This window comes from Neodiprion pinetum, chromosome 3 (genome assembly GCF_021155775.2).
Source record: "Neodiprion pinetum isolate iyNeoPine1 chromosome 3, iyNeoPine1.2, whole genome shotgun sequence".
Lineage (NCBI taxonomy): Eukaryota > Metazoa > Arthropoda > Insecta > Hymenoptera > Diprionidae > Neodiprion > Neodiprion pinetum.
In genome coordinates this window covers 8,373,065-8,392,780 of record NC_060234.1, presented here as the reverse complement: position 1 = coordinate 8,392,780, position 19,716 = coordinate 8,373,065, and the positions used below count along the sequence as shown (strand labels likewise).

The 19,716-nt window shown below is 35.6% G+C and overlaps 4 protein-coding genes across 6 annotated transcripts; 1 reads left to right on the top strand and 3 right to left on the bottom strand.

Moving 5' to 3' along the window:
• The first annotated feature begins 202 nt into the window (after nt 1–202).
• LOC124215010 (putative leucine-rich repeat-containing protein DDB_G0290503) lies at nt 203–5,360 on the top strand. Its single transcript, XM_046617849.2, has 2 exons — nt 203–430; nt 838–5,360. Exon 2 carries the CDS (start codon nt 989–991, stop codon nt 3,845–3,847), a length of 2,859 nt encoding a protein of 952 aa, XP_046473805.1. The 5' UTR covers nt 203–430; nt 838–988; the 3' UTR covers nt 3,848–5,360.
• Nucleotides 4,919–7,403, bottom strand: LOC124213523 (cytosolic non-specific dipeptidase-like). The gene is made up of 4 exons (XM_046614872.1): nt 7,328–7,403; nt 6,161–6,707; nt 5,328–5,508; nt 4,919–5,137 (listed from the first exon to the last, which is right to left on the bottom strand). The coding sequence occupies exons 1-4, from the start codon at nt 7,401–7,403 to the stop codon at nt 4,919–4,921; spliced, it is 1,023 nt and encodes a 340-aa protein (XP_046470828.1).
• Nucleotides 7,404–7,932: 529 nt separating this feature from the next.
• LOC124215015 (15-hydroxyprostaglandin dehydrogenase [NAD(+)]-like) lies at nt 7,933–13,257 on the bottom strand. 2 transcript variants are annotated; one of them, XM_046617864.2, is made up of 7 exons: nt 12,443–13,257; nt 10,764–10,907; nt 9,664–9,787; nt 9,442–9,548; nt 9,044–9,217; nt 8,789–8,943; nt 7,933–8,599 (listed from the first exon to the last, which is right to left on the bottom strand). In XM_046617864.2, the coding sequence occupies exons 2-7, from the start codon at nt 10,854–10,856 to the stop codon at nt 8,485–8,487; spliced, it is 768 nt and encodes a 255-aa protein (XP_046473820.1). In that variant the 5' UTR covers nt 10,857–10,907; nt 12,443–13,257; the 3' UTR covers nt 7,933–8,484. The 2 variants fall into 2 exon arrangements, with proteins under 2 accessions (XP_046473820.1, XP_046473821.1); XM_046617865.2 differs by lacking the exon at nt 12,443–13,257 and adding an exon at nt 12,298–12,433.
• A 657-nt stretch (nt 13,258–13,914) lies between these two features.
• LOC124215014 (18S rRNA aminocarboxypropyltransferase) lies at nt 13,915–17,653 on the bottom strand. Of its 2 annotated transcripts, none has more exons than XM_046617861.2 (5): nt 17,510–17,653; nt 15,308–15,501; nt 15,079–15,242; nt 14,304–14,691; nt 13,915–14,179 (listed from the first exon to the last, which is right to left on the bottom strand). In XM_046617861.2, exons 1-5 carry the CDS (start codon nt 17,575–17,577, stop codon nt 14,082–14,084), a joined length of 912 nt encoding a protein of 303 aa, XP_046473817.1. In that variant the 5' UTR covers nt 17,578–17,653; the 3' UTR covers nt 13,915–14,081. The 2 variants fall into 2 exon arrangements, with proteins under 2 accessions (XP_046473817.1, XP_046473818.1); XM_046617862.2 differs by lacking the exon at nt 17,510–17,653 and adding an exon at nt 15,611–15,741.
• Nucleotides 17,654–19,716: the final 2,063 nt, after the last annotated feature.

Genomic DNA, 19,716 nt, shown 5'->3' with positions numbered 1-19,716 from the left:
ACTGACAGTACTGTCAGCAATTTTTCATCTCTTTTGCGCTTCCAAGTTCATGAATAGCTTTGACTCTGTCGTAGGGAATTTTCAGTACTGTCAGTCAATTTACGAACACGGTCTAAGACCATGGTCGGAACCTTAGATGTTGCCAAGGTTGCGGCTAAAAATGAAACTAGAATCCCACTAACTTCTACTATTAGGACGCGATCATCTCACAAGTAGAGGGAGTCGAACCGGTCCAACCGAACCAAACTGGATAGGTTGTTATTTTCTTGATATTGAATTTGTTAACCTCTAACAAAAACTTTCAAAATATTGGAATCATTTAATCGCGGGAAAAAGATTTGGGAATATTATTCATACGACACCTTAATGGCAAGCTTCTGATTACGCCTCACAGTACGAAACTACGATCGTAGTTCTGGCTTAATACAAGGTACGAACGGATTTGACTACGTATTATTACAAATACGCTAACCACACACTCGTTAAGTCTACCTATTCGCATTTCTTATTTCGAATATTTTGTTTTTTTTTTCTTACACATACTCAATCGGGGAATAGTCATTGGGAAGAATTTTTTTTTCACTATCGGAAATACTTGCACCTATTCAAAATTCACGCTCATTATTTGTAAATACATGAGTCAGAAAAAGATTCTCTATAAGAATCTTTGTTTAATATAAACATCGAAGATCATTTCGTCTGTGAACTGACTGAGAAATATAAAATAATCCCACTCGATGTAAATTGTACCTACAATGTTATGTTATGCAAGATATGTATCTCTTGTTTGAGTTACGAAAGTTTGTATCACAATTGTCATTAAATTTTCGATTCCAGGCATATGTCAGTAGGTGGCAGATGATCGCAAAGGAATATTTAGTAAAATGTTGACTGATTCATGACGTGATCAGTGCTGCCTGGTTAGTTGGGCAATCGGGAAGGTTGCTCAAGAAGGGTAAACAAAATTTTGCAAAAAGAAGAATAAAAAATGCCAGGGTGCGCTGCGATCGGGTGCAACAATCGCAGCGAAAAGGGTTACAATATGAAATGTTTCCCTCGTGACCCACAGCTGAGAAAAGAGTGGCAGGAAAGAGTGGGCAGAGCGAACTGGGCACCGTCGAAAAATTCTTTCCTCTGTCACGCTCACTTTGAGGCTGACCAGTGGGTGCAGACAAAGAAAGGAAAGCTTAGACTTAAGAGAGACGCTATCCCATCTATATTCACAGAAACGTCAACGAGGAAGTCTCCTAACAAGAGACGTTTACAAAACGAGCAGCAAGACATTGATGATTGGTCACTCAGTAATTTGAAGAAAATGCGAACACTAGATGACTATAATTACACTTTGGAATTCCTCGACGATGATGAATATGAGTTGACATGCGATATGAAAAGAAATAAGACGAGGATAATTGCGCAGGGTGATGGCACGATGTGCAAATCCATAGCACTGGGTAGTGAGATTGAGCAAGATATCACAGCTGGTGAAGAAAATAATCATGATCTTGCGTATCGTATTGTTACGGAAAAGGAGATCCCGGGATTAAAAAAACAGAACGTGATAATAGTATCTGACGAGAACAACAGGGAGATAGGCAAGCTTGTTAACAACAACGAGAATGTCATAATCGTCGCTGATGAAAATAACAAAGAAATTGGTCATATCGTAGTTGATAACACGTTGTTTATCCAAGAGAACCTGGACGTTGGAAAACAGTCACAAATAAGCACCGAGAATAAGCAGCAGATTCAGAACAGCTATGACGATATTGAAGAAAGATTGAAACAAATTTGCAATGGCGAAGAGGCAACTGATGACCCAAAAGCACCGAAAGATCAGCGAGTTGCTGGTATCTCAGTTCGTAAAGACATCATTTGCACAAACAATTCGACAGTCTCGAAAAGCAAGGGTGCTTTATCAGATAAGATTATGAAGTACACGGATAAAGAAATCCCAAGAAACTTACAGTTAATATTCGGTACAGAAAGTGGAGATGAAAATAAAAACACAAGCAGTAATGCGAATACACAACTCTGTGTATTGGGCGAAAAGAGAGAAACGCAAAATACGAATCAAGGGGAAGATTGTCCTTTAAAAAGGCAGGCTTTCACTAGTAAATCTGTAACCCTGAATGATTGTAACGTAATTAATGTCCCTAAAGGGAAGCCAAGTGATTCGACGGGCATGAGAGCTGCAATGAAACGAAAAAGAACCCGAGAAGAAGTGATGAAATCCATTGAGAAAACTATTGCTGATTTATCGCAAAGAACGTTAAGCGCCGTTAAATGTGATCAACTGACACGCTCAATCCTAAGGGTCGCTAGGGCGAGAAAAAGAGCAGGTAGGGAAGACAGAAATATCATTAGTTCCAGTCACAGGAAACCCTCGGATGTGATTAATGGCAAATTTGAACTTAATGACGGCGAAGGTTCTTTGACAAACCCAAACTTTACCATTAGAGTAACCGGAGTTGCCGATGATGTTGGCGAAATTATTGCAGGCTTGGAAGCTACTTCAGGCCATAGGACATCTGACAAAAATAACGATGTTGGTTCAAGGTTGTCTAGAAATTTGAAAAATATTTCGTCGTCAAAGTATTTATTAGCTGGACAAACAGATACAAGAAATTCGTTAAAAAATGGTAAAAACCCAGATGGGTTGATTGATTTAAGGTCTGACGAAGAACAATTTGGTGATTCTGATAGCATGGAAAGTGAAGAAGGGTTTGTAGTTGAGAGGGACTATGAAACGAACAATGAAACAAATGTATTCAACACTAAGCAAGTGAACTCAAGTACCGAACTATCACATGGGCAAAAAGGGGAATTTCTTCATATAGAATTGGATGGAAATGAAAGGAAGAAAAAAGTGATTCATAAAGATGGAAGTGTCAAAATCAAGGTTGAAGAAAATATTAATTCAGATTATGAAAATGTACAGTCTGTACAACAAAAGTATTCAAATAAACCTAGTGATCTATCCAAAGAGTTGCGGCAAAAATTGAATGCGCAACAAGAAGTAATAAAAAAATTAACAAACCAGTTAATCATTTACAAAGAACTGGAAACTAAATTAGTGAATCTAAAATTGGAACTACAAGTAAAAAACAAACAGATACAGATATTTAAAGAAAAGCTTAGTAAAAAGCCACAATTGCCTGAGGTAAACTCCAAAAATGAATCTGAAATGAAACAGCAGGCCATATATAAACTTAGCAATAGAGTTAATCAGCTGGAAGAAGCTAACAAAACACTGATGAAACAGATAGGCGCCGAGGCTCAAAATAAAAAATATGTTCAGAATCTGAAACAAAAGGATGAACAGATTAAGGTATTGAACTGGAAGCTTGAGAAGGCGTCAAAGTTCTTGGAGAGAGCGGAGAAGAATGCTAATACGTACAAAAAAAAAATGTTCAGCATGCGGACGTCGATCAAGCAGCAAAAAGCTGCGAACGAGAAGCAAAACAAATTTAAAAACCTGTTTATCGATAATGCGTCGCATGAGTTCTCCGAGACTGCACTGCTCACAGCTATCGATATTAGAAACAGTTGCGGACTGAAATGTTATGAAAAGTTATTAAGTTACAAATTTCCATTACCATCTTTGAGAACACTACGCAGACATATTATGAAAGAGAATAATACTGATCGGAATTGGGGAGACAATGACCAGGAACTGATATTTAACGGGTATGAAGAGCAGGGAATAGGCAATGAAGCTGTCGAAAGTGAAGTCACTGGTACTGTCCAAGATATTTTTGAAGAGAGCAATGATCTCGATGACTTGAATTCCAACGAATTGGGAGAGCACATTCTATCGCAGCTGGGTGTGGAGAGAATGATATAGACTTTAATCGATTGTCATGTACATAAATGAGATGTTTTGTCACGTTTCAATGATGTCAGAAATTCAAATTTTGTGCAATAGTTACCATCCAATGGCACAAGCCTTATTGTTTGTTTCTTTAGCAATAAAGCAGGTTTATTTTGATGAAGTACATGTGCAAAAATTGATTATAATGTACGATTTAAAGTTCAAAAACTCTGTGTGTGTGTGTGTGTGTGTGTGTGCGCGTGTGCATTATATCATATACGGATATGTATAGATACATATGATTTATGATTATATAATATATTCTGCATTATGACTGAAGTGTGAAATACTGTTTGCATAAAAGAAAGTCTCGTTGAAACATGGTCGAGAAATCTAAGCATAATGACTGAATGTTGAAAAATATATAACATACACATCTTGTTATCTATAAAAATAGTTTAACAATTGTGCTACATTCTATTTGTCAAAAATCATTTTTCTATGTTTAATCAAAACTTTCCAAAAAAAATCATTCATCATTTTTTAGTGCCTTTTAATGAAACAGGAACAGGCTAGTTGAAAAAAGGCAGATGAAAAATTGTATAATAATTCAAAATTCAATTATGTACTGTTCAAAGATGTCTTTTTTGCTACACAGTGTCAGTTTACATACTTTCATCGCATCATTCTAATGAGATGAATTTTAATTTGCATTTTTGACTGTCAACAAACTGTAGCATGGATTAAAACAATGTAGGCAAAAATATTTTTATCATTATAACCTGTTTATTTTAATATGAGTAATTGTATTGTTTGAAAATTTACAAGTATTTTTAGTCCATGAATGTAATTTTTATCATGTTCGTTACTTGATTATATTAATGAAGTTCGAAAGTAAACTGATAAAACAATTATATGAATTTACAAGACACCATTTTTTTTATACAATCCATAGCTGGGTGCCTTTTCTATCCAATCTCTAAAAAATCAGTCACCTTGTTTTTCTGATGCTCGTTACCATACACGTTATTTCAAATGAATTCATAATTAATAATATTATTGCATACTTATGCATTACCAATTTGATTTACTAATCTGTTGTTTTCATTGAGAGATGCTCAAATTATAGAAATAATTTGCTATCAGCTTAGTACCTTCCATGTAACATCTGAGTGTAATGCATTCTTCATCCTTGTGAATATTGGCTTCACCACTTACCAGAGGTAACAGAAGGATATTAGTTTTTGGCATGATTTGTTGAAATTCCAATAATGCTCGGTAAGAATTGCCTTCGCGAACCAAATTAGCTGGATCTTTATAAACCTATAATTACGTACAATTATTAAATATATTTAAATATATTAAACATATTTTCACACATTGTACAGAAAAAGATTTTTTTTTCTTTTTTTTCGAACATATCCATAAAACGATACTAAAATGGTATTTGTATAATAATATGTACAGAAATTAAAATATTTTTTACTGAAAAATATAAGAGAGTTTTTAAAACCTGTCTTGATGCGAGCTTTGCTGCTTCATAGTTCCAATGTCGATAATCTGCTATCCAAGGCCTCAAAGAATCTTCCATTCGTAGTCTTGCTCTGTTAGGACTGTTTCTCAACTTTAGCACGTTATTAAGGTGATCGCAAATTAATCTACACACTTTTTCTGGGGTTTGGTCAGGGACGATCCTTTTCAAATAGGCATAATGCTACATTAAAGTTATTATGTAAAAATTTAAGGGAGTATATATGAGAAGCCTGAAAAAGTAGATGAATTTTGGGAATCTAAATCTCTACAACCAATTATTCAATTCGATTAGGGTTTTCTATGATTTAAAATTATGTAGATCGAGCCTTATTTATGTATTATTTTTATTAGAATCAGTTAATAGGGAGTATCGTTATTAACAAAAACGTGAACTATTCAGCTCGGTAAAATTTTTTGTGGTGCCCACGATTAGATATTTCAAAAATGGCTCAAATTATATACTTCAAATTTCGATACAGTATACTTATATAGTTCATTGCCTTTTCGACGATGCCACTTTTCTTTTAATCAGCATAATTTTTTTTGGTAGTTTAATAAAAAAGTTGTAAAAAACATGTCACCGAGCGATATGGTTGACGTTAGTATCAATAATCATGCTTTCTATTGATTGATTATGATGAAAAAAACAATTGAATTAACCTTGATCTACATACTTTCAATTGAAACAAACGTCAACCCAATTAAATATTTTTTTCTGAGTAATAAATTCTCAAAATCCACCAACTTTTGTTAGAAATGTACTCGCATATACTCCTTTGAAATGTGTAAAAATTTTAATTCTCAACTTCATACCGTATAGAAAATCTTGCTTGAGCGGTCTTGGGGATTTTTAAATTAACAGGGCATTCACAGGGCGGCACGGTATTGACATAATGCAGATTGAAACTGGGATATCGCCAAGCATGCATTAGCGATTGCAAAAGACTGGTATCGTGGGAAAATTTCCTGATGCCCGAATCTTTCCTGTACTCATCAATGTTTAACTTCAACTGTGAATAAATTTTCTCCTCATCTGGGGTGACTTGCGCCATGTCTTTGTCAAGGCCTGGAATAACGAGCGTTCCACTCTTGTCCACCAAATGATTGACAATGTAAATCAAGTCCTGCAGTGGTTCTTGAACAATGCCTCCATATTCTCCACTGTCCAAATCTTCGATCAGACCCTCAATGGTCAAATTGAAGTAACACACCCCTCGACAGCCATACAAAATACAAGCATATGTGTTTCCTGTCCACTGACCATCAGTCATCAGCATGCAGTCGATGTTGGTCAGAAAACCAGTTCGTAAACTTTGTAGCATTTCTGCGATCCCTAGACTCTTACATTCGTTCATAGATTCTAGAATGATAACAACGATAGTTATGCAAAAATAAATAATAATAAATATGAATTGGATAACAATAGTTGACCACAAATTATCTTGATATTGATTGGGAGATTAATCCCTAAGGCTTGATAGGTATCGACGGCATGAAGAAAGCACAGTAACGGTCCCTTCATCTTTGCAGTGCCTCGACCGTAAAGTCTACCATTTTTTTCCTCTCTCAAAACGAAAGGATCTGCACCCCACTTATCTGATTGCACTTTGAACACGTCCAAATGACAGTAATACAAAAGAGTTTTTTTTCTTCGGTCATTTCCCAGCGTAGCTAATATCACTGGTGGTATGTTCGTCTGTGAAATGAAGAGCAGTTCTGGCAGGGCTTAGTTTAAAACCCAACAATTATTGCAGCAGTGAAAAAAAATAAGCCATTTAAGTTCCTGTAGTAACCAGAGATTTCGGATAAACCTAATAGAATACCACAGCTGTCTGTGCGTCCAGACCTTATAATGAGTATTTTTCAGTTCTACCGCGAATCCAGTTCGAACCAATCGCGCTTGTAACCATTTTATGGCTGAGTCGACATGGTTTCGAGCCGAGGAATTTGAGCTGATATTTGGTATCTTGACCAACTCACGTAACTCCTCAATAAACTTTTTCTGCTGAGAGTCGATGTACTTGTAACACTTGACAACTTGCGATGGAATAGGCATATTCTTGATATATGTGCAAAACGCTCGAACAGGACACAAAGTATAAATTCGTATAATAAAATCAGTGGCCAGTAAGATAGATCAATGTATTATTTCGTATTTTATATATATTATAATATTATATGATAATATGATTTGTTGAATTGCAAAAGTTTTTGACACCATCTGCACTTGTTTCTTGACATTCAACTGATAGATATAGTTTTATGTAATGTAATTGGCAGTTGAAAATTTGGCATTCGAAATGTTACGTTACATTTTTACTGATTTTTATCACTAAACAATGGACTTATATTTGGATTTTTTATTTTTTGTTTTTCTCCTCTTTGTTTGTATTTTTTTTTTTTTTTTCTTCATTATAATATAGTAAAGTACAAAAGAATGCGATACAAAAAATAAACATGATGTTATACATGTGTAATTATGTGTATGTATGTATGCGCAATATAATCGCTGGATATACGGTGAGGCCTCTATCTTTTATACTAGGGCCAATTTGAGCAAGACATTCTTAATCAGAAGCAAAGAATTTTCGATTCCCACTCATGGTACAGGCGTAGAGTACTATTTCTTATAAATGAGTGATAATTATTGCAAACTCTAAATTACGCAAATTGTAATTATGTATTGTATTGCTATTGATAGTGCGATGCATAATTTTTTATACCTACTGTAATCAAAGTACAGAGTTGAACATATTTTCTGCTAATTTTACCATAATTTGTACGTTTATATAAAATGTGATTGCAGTGGCTTCACAGCTGTATACAAATAAGCGATGCTTCACATGCAGGACATGTTCGAAACCGAAAAATTTAACTAAAGTAATCCATATCGAAGACTACATAATTTTCAACAAATTTAACAATTCTAACAAACAATTTAAAAAGATTAGAATAGGATTATTGACAAAGCGTAAGAGAATACCTGTTCGAAGTTGTACATGGTCACCCTCGCGAAGCGTTTATACTTATTTCTATATTATTTAAATGGCGAAATGTATACTATCATTTAAGAATGTGCTTATCTTTATCTTTCATGAGTTACCATGATATTTAGTAAGTAACAAATAATATCTGATCTAATGATCAGCAAACGTAAGCTGATATGGTGGCTGACCATTTTCCACATACCAAATGCTACCACTTTTTCCCATGCTTATCACGTGGATTAACGCCTTTGCAACGTGTTCCGCTCTGAAAAGTAAAAACATGCGTTGTAGATGCTAGTGTAATTCTGTTTTGTTTACAGGTAATATCAAAATTAGCGTGCACAAATTTTTTAATAGAATACATGGTATATTTTTCAGAGCTTCGATAACTTTAATCCACTGTAACTGTGGCCTGTTAAAAAATTTGGGCCCAGATTTAGAAAGGTGAACTCACTTTTGAGGAACTGTGGCAGCTGTATCTCGACACCAAGCATCCTCATAACGTGTTGAAAATAACTGTTTTCCAACGTCACGTACCAAATGAGTGTCTGTCGCACTAGGGCACAGCGCCATTACTTTGATACCGGTCAGTCCAACATGATACTGATCCTGGAAAGAATTAAATTCAATGACATGAGAATTGTTATGAATTTTTTTCACTACAGAAATTACAAATAGTCTATGTAGAATAAAATTATGTGAAAATTACTCCGTATGCCCTCGTAAGGCCAACAATCGCTGTCTTCGTAGCCGAATAAATGGGGACGCTGACGTAAGGGTTGATTCCAACGTTGCTTCCTGTGTTGACGACAATGCCCCCTCTTCCACCACGGTCTGTTCCAAGAAAACGTTGAGCGAGTAGCGTACCGCGGATCACACCATTCTAAAAAAAATATTTGCGTAATCAGATGTAGATAGCTGCTCGTAGAATTATTCCACATTGTTTTCATTTTACTCGAAATCTATCACTCCTAGTTTTACACTACGGGACATGAGATTCAATGTTTAATTATAATTTACACATATTGGGAATTCAATTAGGGATCCGTAACGTTGGAAGTTTGTAATTTTAAAATTGATTTGCTTGTTTTTGAAACAAAGTCTTACAAGATTGATGTCGACTTCCAGTTCCCAAAACCGATCGTTCATAATCCCTGCATTGTTTATGACTATGTCGAGTCGCCCAAAAGTTGCGATCGTGGTACGAAAAGATTCTGAAAGCAAAGCTTGAGTTATTCTGTAAGCTATTACAGTAAACAATAGAATACATGTTTCACATAAAAAATCACATTCTTTTTACAAAATATATTTATTTCAATATTGACTTGCCTTCAAATTGTGGGTAATCAGTTACGTCACATGAACAAAATATTACACGGTCTTTTCCATGTCGTGCAGCTAGACTCTCAACCAACTTCTCGCCATCCTCGACGTTGATGTCGCATATCGATACCTACAAGGCAGTTCATGCACAATTAGAACTGACAAAATGTCTAACAATAAGCTTATCTTAAATCTTTCCAGTCTCTGTACAGCTGAATTTGTGTGTGTATAATAGTCATGTTTTTTATACAGATATTGCTAAGAATTTAGAAAATTCTATCTTCAAATTTCCAGAGTTTGAAATTAACTAAGTTTTTACTTATGGGATTGTTTTTAAATTACATAATTAGACTTATGCGTCTGGGCGTCGTTACTATCATGAGTTTGAAAACTTCAAAGCTAGTTTTGATAAAAAAAAAATTGCCAGAATCTTTCAATGTTCACCTCAAAAATGACTCTAAATTTCTCTCAACTATTTTTAAACATGGTTCCCAGAACGACTTAAAATGCTTCTAAACAGTAGAAGTACACACAGTATTCAAAATTTTTGGTACAAATTAGCATACCTATAAATTAAAACACAGAGTATTATCCTTAGTTTTTTTAAGAAGTTGCTAAGAGTTCCTCAATTTTCATTAATGGAATGCAATAATTTAATTATCCAATTTTGCCGATGGCTCCGAATATTTTATTTATATGTCATCTTTACTCATCGCTAGTGTAATTGTTGGAATTTTTGAGAACGAATAGTCGAATCAAATTATTGTATAATCGGGTACAAAAAGTCGGGTAATCTTATAAACTGCAATTGTCCGATTAATTTTAGAAACTTCAGAGAAATCTTCAGAGAATAGTATGAAAAAAAAATTTATCAGTTTGGAAAGAAAGGGAAGCATCTTTTCTTCCACGCATATTTCGAACAATATGATTGATAAACTGTAAGTTTTGAAGTCATTCTTGCAATCGCTTTTATTTATAATTTGGTCATCGGTTTAGCGGAATCGCACTTGTACTTCAAAAAGTACCGATTTCATAATGAAAGTGACGTTTTACTATTTAGTATTTATATTGCTATCACAGTAATTGACAATTTTCGAAGGTCTCACCTTGGCTCCATGATCGAGAAGCTCTTCGGCATAAGCTTTACCGATACCGGAAGCTGCCCCGGTCACAAGGGCCACGCGACCTTTAACTTCCATCCTTAGTGTTATATACTTATCTTTCGGGGATTCTTTTTACGCTAAAAATACCTGTAAAGCAAATATCGATCACGTGATTTATGGTAAACTGGTGAATTGAAATGGCAACCGAATAGAACGAGATTTTTTAGCGATAATATCGCAAACTTGAACGAATGCTAATAATATTAATTTAATCATTCAAATTCAGTTCCTGCAAATACTTTCGTTGAAATAACACCTTAGATTATTATATAGGATATGTTTTCTACCGAAAATCTATAGTTTTCGTCAAGTTGAAGTTAGTAACATTATTGTGATGATTCATGCCGAGGATAAACCGTTATTTTGCGATTTTAGAACTGTTTGAAATTCAGTAAACCGTAATAAAACAAAACATACTCATATTTTACAATCTTAGTTCCTTCAAAATTATTGTAAAAATAAGAAACGTAATTTTTTCCGAACGTTTATTCCTTACGATATCGTTACTAACTTCAACCTCGTTCCTTTCCGCATCATTTTTATTACTCTTCTCTGTTACATGAAATCCATTTTACAAAATTAAAGAGATCGAATATTAATAAACGGGTTTTGAGAGAACCACGACTTTCGCTATTTTTGGAAAAACGAACGTGAGTCACTCAAACCAAGACTTACAATCCAAAGAAATAACGTTATTGACTCGTGTGCATACATTCGGTACTCGGTTCGTTAGACGAAGGTGTAAAATATCATCCCAGTAACACAAGCATATAGATTCAACCCCAGAAAAAAACTTATTTGAGACAATCAATCTGAGAAAAATTGTCCTACACTATGAGGAAAAAACAGGCACATGCAATTACCAACTCAATTTTTTTAATGAAATTCATTCGCTTTCAAGGTTACTATTATTTAGCATTTTCTCCCGCTGACGAGCGCAAAAGTATTGTACAACATACAGACCGATTATAAATTGAATGTATCATAAGTCAATTTCAGTAATTATGAATACCGAATTATATCGTGTGTTGTAAAGTCCGCAGATTTTTGAGTTATTAGGCTTTTGTCCAGTACTAAACAAGGAAACCCGGATGCAAACAAAAAGATATTTCATTCAATGTTTATGTGTGTATTTACGGCCAACAATATTTTTCATGAATCTTGCAGCCAACTTGTATGCATATTACATATTTCAAAGCGTATATGATTCACTCGGCCAAAGGGAGACATGAACAAGATTCAAGCATGTCCTGTATGTGTGTTCATATTGAGAGGTTTATTTTATATTATACACAGTTCTTAATTATGAAATGCGTTTAAATCAATACGAAGCGGTGATAAGCACGAGACCATCGTTAAGACACATAGAACAATCCACGTATACGATTATAACACGCAAACAGTATGAAAGATTAATGCGGCATGTTGATAATTGCAGTATTGAATGAAGCGTTTGGAATCTTCAGAAATAACGTACCAATTTTAACTAAATACATCGAATTTAATTATCTGTATATTAAAATTCCGATGTATTTGATTTAAAATGTAATATTCCCGGTACTATTCACTCACTAGCCGTGTACATTATTAAAATAAAAACAAGTACAGTTTCTTATATTTACCTTTTGTGAAACGCAGCACGTATCTCGTACTAAGCTGTACATGCGCTATTTATAACTGTTTAAATATCTATTTATATCTGTATAAATATCTATTCATCCGTGGAGAGATGTAGAACTCCAGAAATACGTAATGAGTATTGGGCGAAAGTTGCCGGTTGAAGCGAGAGGTGTGGTTGTCGAAAGGTCGAAAGTGCGGATATACCTGTGATATTTGTATGAATGTACACTATTGATTCGCGCGGTATTGCGTGCAGCGTGTTGCGTTTTCCCTTCTATATATCTAAACCTACATGCGCGTTCAACGTGCGTATAGAATAAGGCGTGCAGTCGCCGGACATAGACTTATAAAAGTATATGTCGCCGGATGGACGGAGCTCTAACCCTTAAATGCCTCAACTTTTCGCGTCTGAAGCCCCAACACTGGAATTTTAATCCCTTCGGCCTCGCCCAGTTTCGAGATCGCGCACTATGACCTAGCGTTTTGCCGTAATAGCGCGCATGTCTGGAATAAAAAATTTGCAAAACACATTTTTTCCGTCAATTAGGTAAAAGGTGAACTGGACGAAATTATAATCATTTCCGACTCACTCAACAGAAATTTATAATCCGAAATATTGTCTAGTTTGAAAGCGATCGAAAATTGTAATTTAGAAATAACTCCGATGACTAGTTTCTGAATTATTAAACTTTTGACTTTGCTGTCTATTGATTCTTTTGATCGTTTCATCTGATGCTCACTTTCTGATTCATGTTTTCTTATTACTGAAGAATACTGAGAAAAAAATTATTAATAAAAGTTCGTAAATCGAACAATAAGAACATAATAGCCTCAGTCGAATTCTTATAATAAAGGAACGAACTGCACAATAAAAACCTGATAAATATCCTATATACTTAATTAGATATATAAATTAATCGGAATTTGTTAATTGTTGTATATATCATTTTGTTTTCAAAATAATTTCTTGGATCAATACTGGCGGTTCAATTTATAAATTTTCACATACACATTAAAAATATTCATAAAGCACTATTATACTATTATATGCTATCGATTGTTGTACATAAAAAATGTCCCAATACAATAACATATTGAAAAAACTGTACACTATATGTTAGTTTTGTTACAATTTTATGATCTATGTATAATTAATCCATGTTTACCACTATTTTCCTAGTGTAAAACTTTTCGTCTTTTCCCAGTCTTTACCATAAACATATTCTGCAAACTCTTTTCTATAAAAGATGAGAATTTGCTGATTGAATATTATGTCATTTGCTTTGAAAGGGCTGATTGCTCAAGTGGATAAAAATTGAGGCAGGTTATTTTGAATGAATTAAATTGAATTTGAATTACTAATAACACAAATCTGAGAGCAACAAAGAGAGAAAAGACAATAGTTTCTTGGGTTTCACCAATGAAAGATCACGAATTATGAACTAAACACTTTATAATAAAATTAGACAACTGGTAATGAATAAAAAGTGTAATTACTTGGCTGACCTAACTTGGAATAATATGCAACATGGTATTCATTTGTTGAAAAAAAATCGCAAATTCTCAGTTTGAACAATGGAATTTACTAACGTGTTCCGGTTTATTCCGCTTTCAGATTACGTGGCAACCCTTTAATACCTATTATTTTCCTTCTGCAACTAAAATTGGCTCTGCAACCGATTTAGGAGTTTCTGTCTCCTCTTCGGATTCACTATCATAATGTGGGAGATCTGGTTCAGCTGAAATTGGGAACAACTGATTTTAGCTAACAATAAGTGAATATGGCATAATCCTGGATTCAATTATTTTTGGAGAAGGATTATGTGAAATTTAAATCATATACTTGATAACACAAGAACTTACAACTCCTTTGAGATTTCTCTGTCCTAGCATCGGCCAGGAATTTATTTTGAACCCTTATAACTTCTTCACTGTCCACGCAAAGCGCATATTTTTCTAATAGCTCCGAGTTTAGTTCCATGAAAGAATGACCCCAGGAAAATTTCCCAAGATAGTAAGCAGCTTCCTCGGGAAATCCAGTTATAATTAATGTCGCTGCAATTGCTTCGACACAGCTTAGTTGACATGGCTTTCCATAATTTATGGGATTAGCTGCGACCAGAAAAGGCAGCAGCCGAGGATATGGAGTTCGCATTCTTGCAAATGGTGTATCATCTAATCTTGCCCAGCTGCAGTCAACGACTGCACATCCGTGTTCACCAACAATATGTTTATCCAACGGGCTTACACACTACGACAAAAAGAGTTTTCAATCTCTATGCAATTTCGCAGCAGAACTTCGATTGACAGATTTTGACAATAATATTTTACTGATAGCTGTAGTGAGAAGTTTAGCGAAGTCGAATTTTTCCAGCGCATCGATAAGTTTGTTGTTTTAATTGTTTCATATTATTTTCACTGAGATAAAATTTGAAAATGAAACTCGAAAAATTTTAACTTGTTGGAATTCCTGACATGTAATTTTTTACGGATGCTTTTTAGTCCGCTGGGGTTAGCTTCATACATGGAACACAGCTATAGAGTGTTGGGTTTTCGCTATATTACCTCATACACACAAGCAAGCGATCTTGAAACAAAAGTAATCACCTACAAGAATATAATGAGAAGATTAAAATACCTTCTCACCAACTGGGGTCACAACCAAACCAGGAAATCTGGTTCCTAATCTCAAAGTTTCTACGAGACCGTGCCTGGAGAGTTTTCGGCCGGAACATTTCTTCGGGTCGCAATGTTCGAGATCCCACATCGCCACCGGGAATGAAACTCTGAAAGCCTCTTCAGCTGCAAAAGTTAAAATTGAGTATATCACGGCAATAAATAGCGTAGATCAAGTAGCCGTATCTAACCTCCAGCATCTTCAGAGTCCGACGGATCCGATCTGTCGCCTTCTTGACGATATTTCTCCTCTTTTCCAACCGAACGTCGTTTTCGGCGGTCTACGATTTTTCCTTTATATTTCTTGCTCCGTGACGACATTTTACGGCTAGTACAGACACGGTTATTCCGTGGACTGAAGATACTTATATCTATATCCTCAGCACTGAAATATAGAAATATCCTCAGTCAACGAATATTCTGAGGATTTATACCTCGTTAGATTATTCACTAATAATGGGTTTGCACCACCAGGGTGTAGTAGTTGCGCAAACCATAAATGATTAGTTGCGTCTTCAGTAAACGTCAGCTGTGAGTACGGTGACATATCGCGACACGGTTTTGTTTTGGCTGTGCTACATATCCTGCAGGTGCATTTCGAAATTAGCTGGCAGCGCTAAATACTCCCTAGAACGGAGGCAGAGCTACTCACGAACTCCACGCAGTGACTCCACGACGCAAAAGAGATAAAAGATCGTTGATAGCAGTTGATAGCACTGCGAGCTAATATCAGAACGCACTCTGAAATGATAGAGTTTAGTGGATACATAAGTACGATTATGGCCGTAGTGACGTCATTAGACCGTCAGAACATTATTTACAAAGCGCGCAATTCAAATATACTACGCAACAATGTATAACAAAAAAGACGATATTCGCGATGCAATACGTTTCCTTTGCCTACAATGACTGGACAATTAATTTTTAGTCAATGGGCTGAATGTTTATAGAAAGAGAACGGCACGAGAACGTCAGTACCTATAGATTTATGATACACAGTTTAGTATACGCGGGCAGGCCCTTAGAGAAGCCCAAACGTCGATGAGAGTGTTACAATCGAATTGCTAGGGAATGTATGAGGTATTCCACGCGAACTCGACAAATGATTTTCCATCGCCATTTTTGATTTCGTTCACCATTTTTTTTACGATTGTCCTAACTCTAAACAGCACTCTTGAATTGAATACACACAAATGCGCGTGGGCTCGCACGCATGTGTGTATTATCATTATTATTGAAAATTAAGAAAAAACGTATATACAGAGATGAGTAGAGTATATAATATAAATTTATATTGAATTCGATTTTTCACTATTTATACTTGTTTCATCTGTAGCTTCTAAACTAAAAGCTGGTCCACTTCCATCTTGGTCTCAAATTTTCGATTTATATCAAAGAATTCATGAGGAAAACATGAAGCTAATCGATTGGGGCTATTTATTATAAAATTGGGTTTTCATCTTTTTGAGAGCAGTAAAAATCAAACCCGTGATCCAAAAAATCTGAGACCCGGTGAAAGATGTTTTTTGTCCGTTCTACACCATACCTAAAAATAAAAACAATCGCCCATGGTAAGGTTTATACGTATGTTAATTGGTGTGGAATTCTTCATATATATATATATCTAACTGTGTTAAATGTATAAGCATATGTAATACAAAGCCGAAAAAAAGGCTTGAAGGGTTATTCCACGTTAGGAAATACAAAAATGTGACCATTACCTCACCGATTTCAACCAATTTTTCACAATTGTTTAGATTACTGACAAACGGTAAATCTCAAATCTTTATCCCCTGGGGACAAGCCTAGCGCTTGGAATCGATTTTTTCAGATTTTAACCTAATTTCGAGTTTTTAAATTTAAAAAATCGCGTCTTAGCTATACTTATTGCGTATTATAAGCTGTAAAAAAAATACGAAAAATGAAATAGATCGCAAATTTTCCGGGGAACATGATCCCACCATTAGTGTTCCGATATCTCTGCGTGGAAACTCGCTCGATCGGAAAAACCGAAAACATTGGAAAATCAAACATCTCAAAAATGTTTGCTTCAAATTGGCACAAATTTTCAGGAAAGATTCTTGCAATCAATTTCATATTTTGTATTTTTTTTTTTAGCTGATAATTCGCAATAAATATAGCTAAAACACGATTTTTTCATTTAAAAACCCGAAATTAAGCCGAAAACCTAAAAAGTTGATTTCGTGCGCTACAGGCTTGTCTCCAGGGGCTAAAAATTTGGGATTTACCGTTTGTCAGCAATCTGAATAAGTGTGCAAAACTTGGTCGAAATCGGTGAGGTCATGGTGACAGTTTTGTTTTTCCTGACGTGGAATGCCCGCTAAGACTAATTACTTTTAAATGAAATGCAATATTATATATAGCCAGCTGACCTGTCCCTTTGCTTCTGGCCTTGGCGTTGTAAATTGGACCTTCGTGCTTCGAGTTTTTCGTTGCACATAAATTCAACTGAATTCTAAAACCATCAGCTGCGAGAGACTTGAATTCAAAATCAGTACGCCTGCAGATTATGTTATTCTCACAAGGCTGTTAGGCTGCAAGTCCCTTCTTATTGTTCGTATTTTCGTAACATGTGCATAAATTTTCTATTTTCTGACCAAATACTGCAGTCACGAATAAAGAACATAACAGTATAGAAACCTTTTGTTTGTTACGGGCTGAGGGTTACAAGGTTCAGCTTATCTTGCAGACAAAAAGAGGGTATTCCGGCATCTATCATCGGGTTAGAAATCGCAAATGCGCACCCTTCTAATCGTAAGCGGTTTCACGTGTGAACCGAAATATTGTGTTACGTTGAGTAAATCTTACAATTAATTTCGTCTGTGCACGCTGAACAGACTGTATCGCGGTTGACGGTACCGACGGAAAATGACAACGTGTCGCGGGGGATGGCAGTCATTGTAACAAATTTAGATCGTCAATTGTACGAATGGTAATTGGGAGTAGACCATCGGCTTTCCTCATATAGATTATTCCCTTGTTTGACCACACATTCTTAAGGTGCCTATCCACGTGAGAGTAAAATTTTCGACAGTCGCTCTCGAGAGCAGAACTCGCCTGCAGTGGACGCATTGCTGATCGTGAGTGTAACTCGCAGGCAGTAACGTCAAACTTGTCGATAGTAGACTCGTGAGAGCTTGCATTCAAGTGGAAAAGTTCAAACATGCTATCTGCACATAGTTACGGGCACTATATCACTATGCACTTGGACCAAAGAAAATACGTGTGCATTAATTAACCGAAGAATATATACAAAAATTCATCCACCTTTTTTCGCAATAGTCAGCCCAACAAATTTTAATCGAACTGCAGTCATTCGGATGCGATTCCGAAATTGACACGCGCCCGCTACTTTCAATTTACATACAAGATTCTTTGTAACACCGTTTTACAGTCTCTGTGTTACCCAAGAATTAACCAGCCATCTCCTACTTTTTTGTCATTTTCTTCCTCATAATTTCCAATGCAACAATTATCGCTGCGGTAACTTATTGTTTATGAGACGCCATGGAGCAACTCTCAGAATTTACTCTCCGTAACTAGACACCTTTATACGATAAACTGGCTGCACGTGATTTCGTTTTAAGAAAGAGAGAGAGAGAAAGAGGAGAGAAACAGACTAAGAAAAGTAGAGCGGAGAGCGAAAGAGAGAGAACGTGTGTATAAAGAAGGAAGGCCTAACAATAAGCGACGCCCTTACTAATCTCCAGAGTGGGGAGAGAAACTGGACTGGCATTCTTTGCTTCCCGCGGGATAAAAACATCACGTTCGTCTCTGACTCCGATTAATTGAGTTCGCTCCAAGTTTCTTTTTACCTGTAGAATGATTTCATTTTGTTATAAAATTTTATTCTATGTTATAACGCGGCTAGATTCTTTCCGAATAAAATGTTATCTATGAGTTTGTTCAATCTAACTTCGTAGTCTACGTTGCTTGAAGTATATAGGGTGTCCCAATTGAAAAGACGCATTACGTTTCCAGCTGACCTAATGGTTCAATTGGAAAATGTAGCCTACAAAAGTTGTATGGTTCAGAGGGGGACGCATGAAGAATTTTTTTCCCGGCGGTCCAGCATCATAGCCGGTGACGCTGTAGAGGATGGACCAGTTTTTTTTTAAATGGAATCATACATTTTTCTTCAATTAAAATATTCCTTATTCAAAAATGTGCAACTTTCTTGGGAATTTTTTTTTTCATAACATGAATAGTTCGTGAGATACGACAAAAAATCAAATTCTGCAATACACGAGGAGATTGAGTCTTCCGCGCCCCGTACGTCCTTGTCGTGTTATGAAAAGATAAGACACAGAAGATTGTTATTGTGTCGTGTTATAAGAAGGTCAGATAGGACGCAACACAAATGCATGCACACACACACGGCGCGCGGAAGACTCAATCTTCTTGTGTATTGCAGAATTTGATTTTTTGCTGTCTCACAAATTATTCATATTATGAAAAAAAATTCCTGAGAAAGTTGCACATTTTCGTATAAGGAATATTTTAATTGAAACAAAAATGTATGAATCCATTTTAAAGAACTCGTCCATCCTCTACAGCATCACCAGTTATGATGCTGGAC